This window comes from Salvia splendens, chromosome 4 (genome assembly GCF_004379255.2).
Source record: "Salvia splendens isolate huo1 chromosome 4, SspV2, whole genome shotgun sequence".
Classification (NCBI taxonomy): domain Eukaryota; kingdom Viridiplantae; phylum Streptophyta; class Magnoliopsida; order Lamiales; family Lamiaceae; genus Salvia; species Salvia splendens.
In genome coordinates, this window is record NC_056035.1 from 5,541,740 (window position 1) to 5,557,144 (window position 15,405).

Consider the following 15,405-nt stretch of genomic DNA (forward strand, 5'->3'; position numbering starts at 1 on the left):
CTACCGTCGGTTTTTTTTTTACTATGTAATTTTTAAAAATAATTATGTATGTTTTTTTGTACTAAGTATGTTTTTTAAAAATAAAGTGGTTGTAATTTCTCCGTATTTGTGTCGAAATTTTAATTCCGTAAATTGTTTAATTTGGTGAATTTATGAATTTTTATTATTATGGGATGTCCGCCACTATGCAGTGGGATGTCCTTATGACGTGGCAGTGCAGTAAGAAGTCCTTATGACGTGGCAAGAGGTGTTTTTGAAATGTCCGACGGGACATCCGCATCACTGTGGATGCCCTTAGAGTGGACCGGCTAGCCGATCTCCGGCGCTCACCCGTTCGCTCGCCGAACCATTGTAATCGGCGAGCGCACGCCGATTCGCGAGCGCTGGGCGATGCGCTCTCCGCCATTGCAGGCTCTGGACCGGCGAGCGAAATATTTATTTTTTTTTATTTTCGAAACACTATATATACACGCTTTGCACGTCATTTTCATTCGCACCACTTGTTTTAACGAGTACTCTATCTATCTTTTTTTAAATAATGTAATTTTTTTAATTAATGTATTTTTTTAATGTACTTTTTTTAAAATTAATGTATTTTTTTAATGTACTTTTTTTTAATTTAAATAATATTATTGAATTATCGTGTATCTGTGTCGTAAATTTAATTCCGTATTTTGTGTGATTGTCAATTATTTGTTTTATATAATTAGGAGTGATGTGACTAGGCTATTGCTGGACTATTTATTTATCCTGATGATATGACAGGAGGATTTTTAGTGCTGATGATGTGGCAGGAGGAGTTTGTGGCTGGGCTATTGATGAGCGAAAGCCATCGTGGATACTCTTAGTAGTACATTTTTGTTGCATCTTTACGTCATCCTTCCGATACAATCATCAATCTAGCCACTCATCAACGCACACGTTATTACTCCTAGGCCACGTGGCTGTTACATGGATTCGTGTCACCCGTTGTGAAGTCTCTCTCTAATTAATTTACACAATAAATAGGACGAAAGCAATTAACAAGATAAAAAAACGGTTAATATTGTCCAAATATGCATTGATAGTGATACATTATACTCGGGAAGTGTTATAATACTTATTTAATATTTAATTGTTAATTATAATTAAATAATAACTATTAAATATTTAAATCAATGGCTTAAATGATCAGTTTCGAAATGTCAATAATATAAAAAAAATTCAATAAAGGTATTAAAATAAATTTACAACAACTTAATTGTAACTAACTTTTGAAAAATATCTCATAACTTTAAAACGCATATAACTTTTACGATTTAAATTATTTTTTCGCACTACATATATCAAATTAAAGATAATTTTATAAGGATTCTAACGAGATCTCACTTGCATATGTTCTGATGTCAAAATTTGAAAAAAAATTCAAAAAATTTCATAAATTTTATTAAGAGCTTTATATCAATACATAGCACATAATATGTCAATACAATGCTTGTACAATATCAATATGAAATTGTATTGACATTGTCATGCCTTTGTGTTGATGTATTTCATACACTGTATTGACATTGTGTTTCTAAACCCTAAATTTGATAGTTACTATTATCTTTTTAATATTAAAAAATAAAAAACGAAATTACACATGACAAATTGTAGACCACGAGATTTCTAAAATCCTATGATTAGCAACTAAATGATGAGTTAGCAATTGATCCATGGCTCTGTACACTCCGTATAACAATGTATTAGAGACTTGCATTGCCTTAATGTACAATTTATAGACTCACGCGTTAAAAATTCACAAAGAATTCTGTTATAATTATACATTAAAATTCCCAAAGAATACTGTTATTGTAAATGTAAGGTCACCCGCAACGCTGTCTCTTATCCGTCTCTTAACCGTCTCATCTCTTCATTATTCATGGGCCCCACTGTACTTTTCATCTCATCCCTTAACTTAGAGACAGCACCTGCAATCCTCCATCTCTTAACCGTCTCTTAACCATCTCATCCCTTAATTATTCATTCAATTTCATTTTTTATTTTTTTCAACAAATTTAATTAATAAAAAACACACTTCATTAAATAAAATAAAAATACAACTTAAAATAAAAAAAACAAATAATTAAAATCCTAAAAAAATAAAAATTACATAATTTAAAATACAATTTTATAGAAATAAAAAAAACTACTTGTTGAAGGATGTGAAGAGGCACAACCTCAAGCTAAAGTTGCAGTGATGGAGGATCAGAAAGCTGGTACTAAAAGTGATGAATCGATGTATTCCATTGGTGCTCAAGATCCACGCAAGACCAGATGTACTGGATTCGTATCACTTGGATGTATAGCTGGAAAGAATCCAGCTAATGTGAAGGACCACAAGCTCTCATATAGGGACATGGCTGTACAAGTGATTGCAAGGTAGAATTAGTCAAGTTTCTGTTATGATTAGTCAGATAAATTGATGATTATCATTAGTGATTCTGATTTAGTAAAAGTTCTAGGTGCTTCTTGATAAGGCTATATATGTGTAAGGTGTATCGAACTTTCAAGGTAATGAGACATTAGCTTTTCAATATTCCTCTTTCAGCTACAATGTATTCTGCTTTCCAGATATGTTTTCTCTCTGTTTCCTTTCATGGTATCAGAGCAGGATCATCCTAATCCTGTCTCTGCTCTACATTTTTGCTTCCGTTTTATCTCTTTACCTAAAATGGCGGAATCAAGCGATTCGAACGCCACATCAATTCCCTTGTCGGCCTTGCCGGGTCTTACCCAAATACCACCCATTTCAGTCAAGCTGTCTGATGAAAATTTTCTGATTTGGCAACAACAGGTAGAAATAGCAGTGTGGGGGTATGGACTTGAGTCCTATCTCTCTAAAGAAGCTGCTCCTCCTCCGATGATGGTTCCTGGTACAACCCAAGGAACAATGGTGGAAAATCCGGAGTTCAAAACCTGGCAAAGGCAAGATAGACGGCTTGCTGGATGGATCTTGTCATCACTATCAGAGAGTGCACTAGTCCATGTTGTTGGATTGAGATCAGCTTGTGAAATTTTGAGTGCTTTAGAAACAAATTTTGCAAGCAGGTCCACTGCCAAAATAATGCAATATAGGCAGCAAGTTCAGAATATGAAGAAAGAGTCCCTTCCCATGAAGGAATATTTAAGTAAGATGAAAACATTATTTGATCTTCTTGGTTCTGTTGGCTGCAAGATCTCCAATGATGAACAGATACTTCACATCTTGGGAGGTCTAGGGCAGGATTACGATCCAGTGGTGTGTGTTGTGACCTCAAGAGTAGAGCTATGGACAGTCCCTGATGTTAGCTCTTTTCTCTTGAGCTTTGAGTCTAGAATTGAGGCTACTAGGAATTCTTCATCAAGTATCGAAGGATCACAACCTTCTCTAAACCTGGTGCAACAATCTGGACAAAGGAGAGACTCTCACTACAACAATGAGTCAGAATCTGGTGCAGGCAGAGGAAGCTCGAGGAGTCCGAGAGGAGGTCGAGGTGGAAGGAATTCTGGACGAGGAGGAGGCAAAATCATTTGTCAGCTCTGTGAGAAGCCAGGACACACAGCTGCAAAGTGTTGGAATCGATACAAACAGAATTATCCTCATTCTCAAGGTCAAATGCAGAGAGGTAATCCACAACAATCTTTCCAACAGAATTACTCTTTTAATCCTTCTGCGCATGTAGTTCAAACTCGAGCACCCTCTGCTGCTTCACACTCATTTGGGAATCAGTCGGAGTACAACTATGATGCAAGCTTATCCACCAGCTGGTATCCGGACTCAGGAGCTACAAATCATGTCTCAAATGATCTCAATAACCTTAACATCAGTACGGAGTATACTGGAGGTAAACATCTTGTGCTTGGAAATGGTGTTGGTGTACATATTGCCAATATTGGTGAATCTTACATTAAGCCTGATTCTAATAATTTCAATAGAAAGCTTCATCTCAAAAATCTGCTTCATGTGCCTAATATTACCAAAAATCTTCTAAGTGTGTCCCAATTTGCCAAAGATAATCATGTTTTCTTTGAATTTCATCCTAACTTCTGCCTTGTTAAGGATCAAATTACCAAGGAAATCATGCTCAAGGGAACCCTTGATAAGGGACTCTATCACTTCCTAGTTCATCACTCTCCAATCAAGAGAAACAATAGCTCCAATTTCCCTTTCAATCTAGTTAGAGAAGTTCCTGCTGCCTTCTCAGCAAATGTTCAAGAATCTTCTGTCAACAGCTTGTCTAAGTCATCTGCTAGCTTAGATATAGACTTGTGGCATAGGAGACTTGGTCATCCTAGTCTTGATGTTGTTAAATTTGCTTTGAATAGCTGTAATCTTCCTTACCATTTAATGAAAACTTCTTCATTATGTCACTCATGTTGTGTCTCCAAGGCTCATAGATTACCATATTCTCCATCAAGTTCTGAGTTCAGTTCTCCTCTTGAACTTATCCATAGTGATCTTTGGGGACCTTCCCCAATCATGTCGAGAAATGGTTATCTATACTATGTCTCTTTTGTTGACCATTTCAGTCGTTTTACATGGGTTTACTTATTGAAACATAAAAGTGATGTTGCTGGAGTGTTTAAACATTTCAAATCTATAGCTGAAAATCAGTTTAACACCAAGATTAAGCTTTTTCAGTCTGATTGGGGTGGTGAGTTTTAGGCTTTAACTTCTTTTATGAAAGAGTGTGGTATCATTCATAGGATTTCTTGTCCATATACACCACAACAAAATGGTCTTGCCGAGAGAAAGCATAGACACATTGTGGAAACTGGTCTAGCTCTTCTTTCTCAAGCTTCTCTTCCTCAAAAATTCTGGGATGATGCTTTTCTCACTGCTGTTCATCTAATCAACCTTCTCCCTGCCAAAACTATCAATAATATGTCACCATTTGAGAAGTTGTTCTCTTCCAAACCTGACTATACAACTCTCAAGGTTTTTGGATGTCTTTGTTACCCTTTGACTAGACCATATAATGCTCATAAACTGAACTACAGATCTGATCGGGCGATCTTCTTGGGATATAGTCCTTCACACAAAGGCTACAAAGCCTTACTTCCTAGTGGGAAAGTTATTGTAACAAGGGATATCGTTTTTGATGAAAGTGTATTTCCTTCTCAATCAAAATCTTTTGGAGATATCTCTGATGTCAACAACATTCAGAACTTTCCTCATTCTCCGGCTTCTCCTGTGATCGTTGATAACACTCCACCTCTAGTTCAAACTGATCATGAAGCAGCCACCACTTCCTCACCACTCCCACATTTACACTCATCTCATAACTCTTCATCTGCTGATATTGACTTATCTCATTCATCTGAAAATTCCACTCCCATTTCATCATGTGCTGATATCCATGTTTCACCCACCACTCATGATTCTAATAATGATCCACCTCCACTCCCTCAAAATGCCCAACCCACTCATCACATGACAACAAGATCCAAAGCAGGCATTTTCAAGCCTAAAGCCTATTCACTCACTGCCTCACCATACCTCATTCCAAGATCTGCTCTTGAAGCCATCTTGATCCCTATATGGAAAGCAACAATGCTTGCTGAATTTCTTGTTTTGCTCAGAAATCGCACTTGGATCTTGACCACTCTTCCACCTGGGAAGAATCTGATAGGTTGTACCTGGATATTCAAATTAAAAATGCATGTTTCTGGTGCCATTGCTAGACACAAAGCAAGGTTGGTTGCCCAAGGCTTTTCTCAACAATCTGGATTTGATTTTACTGAAACTTTTAGCCCTGTGGTGAAACCCACAACTATCAGACTCATTCTCAGCTTGGCTGTATCTCTTGGTTGGTCTATAACTCATCTGGATGTCAATAATGCATTTCTAAATGGTGAGTTGGGCGAAGACATTTATATGAAACAGCCTGTTGGTTTTGAACAAGGTGGTCCTCATTTAGTTTGCAAGCTCAAAAAGGCCATATATGGTTTAAAACAGGCTTCACGCGCATGGTTTTTCACTGTTCATTCTGTTCTCATTAACCTTGGTTTCAACCAGTCCAAGGCAGATGCTTCCATGTTCTTTAGAAAGAAAGGTGATGAGGTGATCTATCTTCTAATCTATGTAGATGACATGCTGGTAACAGGTAACTCTTCTTCATCCATCAAGACAGTTATTTCTCAGCTTAACTCTCATTTTTCTTTAAAAGATCTTGGGGAGGTAAGCTTATTTCTTGGTGTTGAAGTTGTGAAGACAGAGGCTGGTCTTCACCTTTGTCAATCAAATTACATCAAAGATCTTTTGAAGAAAGTAAACATGGTAGGTGCTAAAGGTTGTCCAACACCCATGGTTTCAACTTGTGAACTGAGCAAGTCAATTGGTGAGCCTCTTGAAAATCAGAAACTGTACAGAAGCACAGTTGGAGCTTTGCAGTATGCTACAATCACTAGGCCTGATATTAATTTTGCTGTCAATAAGGTAAGTCAATACATGGCTTCACCTTTAGACACACATTGGAAAGCCGTTAAAAGGATACTCAGGTATCTCTCTGGTACACTGGATTTTGGAATCCATATTAGAAAATCAAATGGTATTGTGACTGTTTTTTCGGACTCAGATTGGGCGGCTGATCTAGATGATAGGAGGACCACTAGTGGTTATTGTACATATTTTGGAAACAATTTGATTTCTTGGTGTGTGAAAAAGCAAAATGTTGTGGCAAGGTCAAGTACAGAAGCTGAGTACAGGAGTCTTGCAGAAGCTGCCTCTGAAGTGAGTTGGTTGAGTTCTTTGCTCAACGAGGTGAAAATTGAAGATAGAGGAGTTCCTGTCATATGGGTTGATAACATGAGTGCTATTGCTTTGGCTTCAAACCCAGTTCTTCATGCTAGAACCAAACATATCGAGCTTGATGTCCATTTTGTCCGTGACAAAGTTTTAGACAAGAAGATTGAGCTGCGACATGTCCCAACTACTGATCAGATAGCTGATATACTGACCAAGCCTTTGAGTCATCAATCCTACGTGAAATTGCGTAATAGACTTGGAGTAATTTCGCTATCTGCACTCGGATTGAGGGGGCGTGTTGAAGGATGTGAAGAGGCACAACCTCAAGCTAAAGTTGCAGTGATGGAGGATCAGAAAGCTGGTACTAAAAGTGATGAATCGATGCATTCCATTGGTGCTCAAGATCCACGCAAGACCAGATGTACTGGATTCGTATCACTTGGATGCATAGCTGGAAAGAATCCAGCTAATGTGAAGGATCACAAGCTCTCATATAGGGACATGGCTGTACAAGTGATTGCAAGGTAGAATTAGTCCAGTTTCTGTTATGATTAGTCAGATAAATTGATGATTATCATTAGTGATTCTGATTTAGTAAAAGTTCTAGGTGCTTCTTGATAAGGCTATATATGTGTAAGGTGTATCGAACTTTCAAGGTAATGAGACATTAGCTTTTCAATATTCCTCTTTCAGCTACAATGTATTCTGCTTTCCAGATATGTTTTCTCTCTGTTTCCTTTCACTACTCCGCCGGCGAATCATCCCCCAAAGGCGGTGACGGTGCACTCAAGCTACCTGGAGGCGGAATATCAATTTGTCTTGCCATATACTCAATTCTGGCAAGATGGGCTTGATATTGTGGAGACGTCATGCGGGAAGTGTCCGCCATCGTGGCGGTCAAGTACATGCACAATAGGGTGTTCGAGCCCGAGCCTGCCTGGCTTGTTTCGCCTCGGCCCCTCCTCCCTCTAGTCGCCTTCGCCGCCTTGGTCCCTTGCGTCGGTGGTCGTGCCCTCAACCTCTTGTGAGGCGCTGCCTTACCCGGCCTCACTAGACGAGTATTGACCACCCGCCGTGTGCTTCGCCCTGGCTGGACTGGACACCGCCGGCCCACCTTTCAACGTCTTTGACGGCCTCCCAAGCATCGACATGTTTGAATTCTTTGTCGTTGTGGCTCCGCTTTGGTATTGAGCTGCTTCATTCTTGTAGATGCCGCAAAATGTTTTGACATCTTTGTCGACGTGGTCAAAATGACTGCAGAGCATCTTCAGGGTGCGGCGGCGGGACCGAGCCGGCTTGTTCTCGTTATAGGCGGCAGTGACCTTTTCTCGAAAACACTTGCGGGTTTGTTGATTCCCGACGATGGGATCGTACGAGACGCTGACCCAAGCGTTGAACAGAGTCATCGTGTCCGCCCGGCTGTATAGATGACGGCCTATATCCTCCTCCTCCTTCTCGGCCGCCTCCTCCTCTTCCTCCACGGCGTCGAATGCGTGACCCCTGGAACTTCCACCGCCGCGTCCTCCTTCTGGATTGGGTTCATCCGGAAAATCCTCCCTAATTTGGGATAATCCTTGCGATTGCCCATACCTCGGGGCGGAGGGATGAGAGTATGCATCCACATCAAAATAGGGTGGTTGGTACGACGACGTCGACGAACCGGAACCGGCAGCACCCAAGACATTGTACATGCCCCCCAGTCGTCAAACACGTTAAAGTCATATCCGCCGGAGCCGCCCTCGTTTCCGTCGCCAAACATTTTTTAGATGAAAATTGGAGAGGTGAGATGAAAATTAGAGAGGAAAGAGAGATGATTTGAGAAGAATAGATGTGTGTTTGTGTGTATAATGAGGATGAAAGAGGAGTATTTATAAAGTAAAAAAAGAAAAAGAAAAAAATTACGGTTGAACGGTAAAAAACGGTAACATTACCTTTATCTTTTTTTATTAAAATCGAATTAAAAAAATGATTTATTGCGTCAGCGTGACGACGCCCACTCGCGGGCCGACGAGTGGGCGTCACGCCTAGTGCCAGCGCGCGCCACGTGGCGCTGGCGCATGGCGAGCTGTCGCGCGAGCCGTCCCTCCGGGACGAGACGCTCGGCAAGATGGGACCGGGATGGAAGGCTGCAACGCTGTCTCGCGGCCGTCTCGTCTCTCCGAGACTAGACCGAGACGCCCGCGAGATGCGTTGCGGATGCTCTAATCAACCTTATAAGGTCGAGTTGGGTGGACCCAGACCCGCTCCGGATCAGAAACCTCAAACTGCACCGTCTTCAGCAAGCTTTTGCGAAACAGAGCAACATATCTCAACTCCCACAAACCACAATCGCACGCCAAATTTAACATACTTGATCCACTGCGCGCTTAAATTCCCCCCAAATCTTATACACTCATACTGCACACAGCATTTCCGAAACCCTCAAAATCAATCGGATCATTCTCACATTTATGTGATTCAAACACAATTTCAGAAAATAATGGATGCGGCTTCGATCAGAGTTCCGTACAGAAATTTGAAGCAGGAAGTCGAACTAGTTGGTGCCGACGAGTGGGAGCATCGCCAGATCCATAATTCATCTTCGCCACCGGGAGCATCCGATGCCGGAGATTCGCCGCAGGATACTGATCACCATATTCCGCCGCCGAATACTTGCAGCTTATTGACGCTGATCCTCAGCAGTACGGTCGCCGCAGGTGTACAGTTTGGTTGGGCACTTCAGCTTTCTCTCCTCACTCCTTATGTTCAGGTAATTGCATATTTACTCTAATATTTATTTATTCTCGACTATATACTTAATGATTTATCGACTGAGTAGATGCATCATGATATGATAAATCCTGAAATATTTTGAGAAATAGTGGAGAGAATGTTGAGGTTAGACGTTATTGAACTGCGCAATCTGGCGATATAAGATGTATATATGTCCTCCAAACTACGATTATTTTGTATGTTGGAATTTTTTTACGCTTATTAGATGAGATCGTTATTCTGCTGTTGTGGTTAGACAGATGTAGAGAAAGAGATACAACTTCAGACCTTCTCCCTGTCCTGCTGTACCCTTAGTGTGCATTTGAAAAACTAGGTACTTTGCAATAGTGTTGTTTAATGTTTTATACCTGTTCAAGATTAAGTGATGGTGATTTACTTGTGGTAATTCTAATCATAACTACGGAGTATAATAATACATGGGATGTGCTGTTACCATAGCTTATTCTTGACAGAAACTTTGAGTATCCTGTTTCTATAAAAACCCCAATGCAAGGTTTTGTTGATAAAGGTGGCAAGAGCTAAGCGTAAATGAGTTGATACGATCAAGAATTTTAGATGATCCACTTACTGATGCAAATTTACCAGCCACAAAATTAAAATAGCACTTCACAAACTGAAGAAAGTCCTTGTATGTTGTTTATCTTCTTATCTCCTTCGCTGCATAACCCTCATTTTTCTTGCATTTTACTTCAAAAATATATTGAAGTGATTGTATATTATATTTCTGTAATTATCTTCCCACCTGTGACAATATGTTTTGTGTGTTCTCTTTCTTTTCCATATTCACCTTTTTCATGTCTACTACTGCATGCCACTCATAGTGATCATAATTAGTGAAGGACTATGGTTGATCTTTTAAATCATCTCTTCCTTAAAAGGATTAAGATTGAATAAAGGTCTTCTTAAGTAAATTGCTTACTTGAGATTTCTCCTGCGTGCTAGAATATAGAGTTAAAGGTGGTTTATAGACATTCTAATCTCCTTGATTTTCCGTTCTGTTTCCTTGCAGACGCTTGGTATAGGGCATGAATTTTCTTCCTTTATATGGCTCTGTGGTCCCATAACAGGCCTCGTGGTATGTGATAACTACATCCTTTTCCAAATAGTTCCACCTTTTATTTCGATAAATCTGATGCAGAAAAGAATCTTTATTGCAAGTTGTCCATTGATCTTATTGAGTTGAATTAACACATGCACTATTTCAACTCTTCTGCAAACATCTGACTAGTTGAGTGCTGTAGTTTGTTTCCATCAATAATTTTGATAAATAGTGTAGTGTAATGATATCAGACATGTGCTATATTTAATCTTCTGTTAGAAAATTGAGCTGCAGTTTCCCTCTACAGGTTCAACCATGTGTTGGAATATGGAGCGACAAATGCACTTCCAAGCATGGTAGACGGAGACCATTTATTTTAGTTGGGTCACTGATGATCTCTGTTGCTGTAAGTATCTTGTGAATCCCATTATTATGTTGAGGCTATTTATCATACTGCTAACTACCTTGCCTAATGTTAGGTTGTAATAATCGGGTATTCCGCCGACATTGGTTACATATTGGGGGATACAAAGGAGCATTGCAGGTTTATGTGTTCTCATACTAGCTTTCTATTTTCTCTTTATCTCATGTCCAAAGAAAATGAGGATAAACTGCTCATGAAAAATGCAGCACGTTTAAAGGTACTCGTACCAGGGCAGCTTTCATCTTTGTAATTGGATTTTGGATGCTAGACCTTGCAAACAACACTGTGCAGGTGATGGTTTGAAAATATTAGATATGAGGGATTTCCTACTACCCTTTTTTTGCCAATAAACAAACAATAATTGTTTTTATTGTACGCAGGGTCCTGCTCGAGCTCTCCTAGCTGATTTATCAGGTAATTGTCTCTCCGTGCTCGCATGCTATTAATAGAAAAAGGAGGTTTGTTTTTACCAAATTTTAATTGGATAAATTGGACCTAGAATAAGTTTGCCAACATATCGCCCCAATTAACACTTCACTTAATATGTTTGAGGGTGGTTGCAGATTGTATCTTTCGGTGGTATGCACTAGATGGCAATTATCTCATAGTATACACTGTAACTTCAAATTCGTTGATCATTTTCTGGACTATGAATATCAGCATTTGAAGAATTAGTTAAGCATTTGAAGAATTAGTTACTACAACTGCAAACTTCCTTCTTCTTTTTATCTTCTTTTGTTCCAATTAAATCATTATTCTGCTCACTGCCACTTTATTGGATATAGCTTCTTCTTTTCTGGTCCTCCTTGTTAGTGTGCACCATGTTTGGATCAACTTCCTGTCCCAAGTATAAAGAACCTTAATAGTCTCATTGAATAGTGAAGCACATGAAGCTACCAATTCGCAACAACAGGCCAATATGAAACATTCTTTGACTACTTTTCATTTTCTTATGATATTCTCACCCCACAAGGTCCACTCATGTAGATCTGTTCTGAAGAAAGACATGTTCTCTCTGCTTATCTAACCTTGATATGTCTTCTTCCTTTTGCAGGTCCAGATCAGAGAAATTCGGCAAATGCCATATTTTGCTCCTGGATGGCTGTTGGAAACATTCTAGGTTTCTCTGCTGGTTCTAGCGGAAACTGGCACAGGTGATGTTTCATAAAAGTGTTTCTTATGCTTTTTGATGCTATTTGTTATCCAGGATTTGCCTTACAATTATGATATGGTACAGTCAGAGCTGAGCTATATTGCAAATATGCTTCCTTCACTTAAGCCCTTAATTTATGAACTAGTCTTTTACTGATTGGATATAATCTTGTGTTTGTGAGCAGATGGTTTCCATTCTTGACAAGCAAAGCTTGTTGTGAACCTTGTGGGAATCTCAAAGCAGCATTTTTGGTTGCAGTGGTGAGTAGTTAAGGGATTAGGAGTACAGTATTTCCTTGCGATGTTGTGAATTGAATTGAGTTGTGATGGCCCCTGAAAATTCTCATTTCTTTCGACCTGTCCTTTGAATCATTGGGCTATTTGATCAATATCTGACATTTAGTTGACAAATAAATGAGAACTTTATGTGCATTTCTCATTTTGGAAATCCTTTTATCAGTTTATGAATTGAAATTTAAATTCTTTGGTTTACATCACATTTGAATAACAGCATGATATAACTTTACACTATGCTTTTCTTATTTTTTTTGTTATATACAAGACCATGCGTTGGTACTATTCAGTCTGATATTTGGTTAGAATTATTCTTTGTATGAGCTTTGTAACTATACCCACTTTATGTGAAGTGACTGAATGATTTCTAACATGCCTATGGGCCGTAAATGCAGTTATTTTTTCTTATGCTTTTTTGCATATCTAAAGTTGAACTTTCTGCAGGTCTTCCTTTCTCTTTGTACGCTTGTGACCCTCTTCTTTGCTAAAGAAGTACCACTGGCACATACACAACACCGTTTATCAGATTCTGCTCCTCTCTTGGATGATCATCAAATAAATGGGTCTGACCTTTCAAAATCAAAAATTGATTCAGAATCCAGTCACCATACATTGGAAAATAAGTCTGAAAGGCATTACACAACGGGCGATGCTGGAGAACAGAAGGATCAAAATAGCAGCGAAGATACTTTTAATGACAGTCCTGGGGCAGTTTTGGTGAATCTACTCACCAGCTTACGTCATTTGCCTCCAGCAATGCACTCAGTGCTGGTTGTCATGGCTTTGACTTGGGTATGTGTTCTTTCCAGTGCTCTATAGTTACCCTGTTTAATGTCAATTCTAATTTTCACCATGTTCCTGTTCCGATAGTTGTCTTGGTTTCCCTTTTTTCTCTTTGACACTGATTGGATGGGGAGAGAAGTTTTCCACGGTGATCCAAAAGGAGAGCCTAATGAAGTTCAAGCTTATAATCAAGGTGTTAGAGAAGGTGCATTTGGTTTGCTATTGAATTCTGTAAGAACTCAAATCAAGCATCAGTATACCATTTTTAGGACTTTGTAGGGATCCTGGCAGCAAGAATTGTACTTAATATTTGGCCAGTTCATGCATATTGTGTTGGATTCTGTATTTAATTGCTTTCTCTTTTCTTTTGCATGCCGCAGGTTGTTCTGGGCATCTGCTCCTTCTTTATCGATCCACTGTGTCAGTGGCTTGGAGCTAGACTAGTCTGGGCTGGTAGCAACATTATTGTGTTTGTGTGTATGGCTGGCACTGCACTTATTAGCTTGGTATCTCTGAGACAATATTCTGATGGGGTTCAGCATGTTATTGGTGCCAATGAAACTACTAAGATTGCATCTTTGGTGGTTTTTGCAATTCTTGGTATTCCTCTTGCTGTAAGTATTCAGATGCTATACTTAGCCACAACTTTTAATCTTTTTTTTCTAGAGAAGATAGAATGGGTTCTAAATTGCGCATCTCAATTTCAAAAGGCATGATAGCACCACCAGTTTCTTATTGATGTTTTTAACTTTTGTTGTAGATCACTTATAGTGTACCCTTTTCTGTCACTGCCGAATTGACTGCTGATTCAGGAGGTGGACAAGGTATTTACACCATTTACATTTCTTATCTCTGATAATTGAGGAACTGCTTGTTTGATTTTAAATGTTGTACCTTTTGTTCCAGGACTGGCGATTGGAGTTCTAAATCTTGCAATTGTGATACCTCAGGTAGTTACAACATACTTGTCCATAACTCCCTTGCCTAACTTGAATGCCAATCACAGCCCGACCATTTTGATAACCTAATTGTGCTGCAATTAAATAATCTCCAGTGACTGCCTCTTTTCTTCACCAAATATGGTCAAGCTTGATGAGCTTCTTTTTTTTAGATGATCATATCCCTTGGTGCCGGTCCATGGGATGCTTTATTTGGTGGCGGTAACATACCAGCATTCGTCTTAGCATCAGTCAGCGCCCTGGCAGCTGGGGTTATCGCAGTTCGCAAGCTTCCAAATCTTTCTAGTAACTTGAAATCTACTGGTTTCCATTTTGGTTGATCAATTTTCCCAGACGATTCAATTCAACTTGCCAATAGTTCCACACTAGGACAGGGAACTTGTACACGATCACACACACACACACACACCGTGAGGCCAAGAATGCACATATTATTTCTCAGAGATGAGATTCACACATTCATTCAATTTTTCCCCTATAGGTCTATTTCCGGATGTAGTAAAAAACGTAGAACGGATATAGGTTACGTGCTACTGTAGTTCTAGTATGTGAAATCTGTCAACATAATCATTGAGGATATAATAACAGTTGCAAATGAAATTCATAGTATCGGGTAACACAAGTTAGTGACATGTCCTTTCAGAATCCTCCCTTTTCATGTATGAAAATTGCAACACATAACGAACTGAAACTGTGATGGATACCTACAGATGCCTACTACGTTCTGTTGTTGGGAATAATACAGAGAGACACTCTTGATATCCATCGTTGTAATTGCTGCTTGAACAGGCAACTGGATAACAGTTTCTGGTCGAATCGTTTCAGGTAAACCATGAATAGACATAATTTCCACATTAGACAGTTTACTATTTCAGGCTTCTGCATTATTGAGCATCTTTCTGTTTTTTACTGAATGCATATTTATACCTCTGTTTCTGTACCTTGAGAATCTCTCGTCTCCTTCACATTCCCCAGTTGAGGCAGATATCTGTCAATTCTTGGTTTTCTTGCTTGCACTCAATGTTCATCACGATTTTTCTTGTCTATTTTCTTTTTACTATTTTTGACTCTTAACCATGATCAATAGATCCTGTCTGCAGTAATTCGATCGAGAAAATGAACACAGATAGGATCTTTTGAAAAACTAAGTAATTAATTATTTTTTGTATTCCCCCTAAAATAGTGTTTATAGTGGGCCAATCCATTTTTCCAGTGTCAGAGATTCAGAAAC

General features: G+C 39.2%; 1 protein-coding gene across 3 annotated transcripts; it reads left to right on the top strand.

Moving 5' to 3' along the window:
- Nucleotides 1–9,008: 9,008 nt before the first annotated feature.
- LOC121798106 (sucrose transport protein SUC3-like) lies at nucleotides 9,009–15,186 on the top strand. Of its 3 annotated transcripts, none has more exons than XM_042196949.1 (14): nucleotides 9,009–9,500; nucleotides 10,533–10,598; nucleotides 10,870–10,968; nucleotides 11,042–11,106; nucleotides 11,193–11,277; nucleotides 11,367–11,400; nucleotides 12,041–12,140; nucleotides 12,324–12,399; nucleotides 12,877–13,224; nucleotides 13,303–13,446; nucleotides 13,596–13,829; nucleotides 13,976–14,039; nucleotides 14,122–14,165; nucleotides 14,885–15,186. In XM_042196949.1, exons 1-14 carry the CDS (start codon nucleotides 9,231–9,233, stop codon nucleotides 14,912–14,914), a joined length of 1,659 nt encoding a protein of 552 aa, XP_042052883.1. In that variant the 5' UTR covers nucleotides 9,009–9,230; the 3' UTR covers nucleotides 14,915–15,186. The 3 variants fall into 3 exon arrangements, with proteins under 3 accessions (XP_042052883.1, XP_042052882.1, XP_042052884.1); XM_042196948.1 differs by lacking the exon at nucleotides 14,885–15,186 and adding an exon at nucleotides 14,327–14,774; XM_042196950.1 differs by lacking the exon at nucleotides 14,885–15,186 and adding an exon at nucleotides 14,270–14,410.
- The last annotated feature ends 219 nt before the right edge of the window (nucleotides 15,187–15,405 follow it).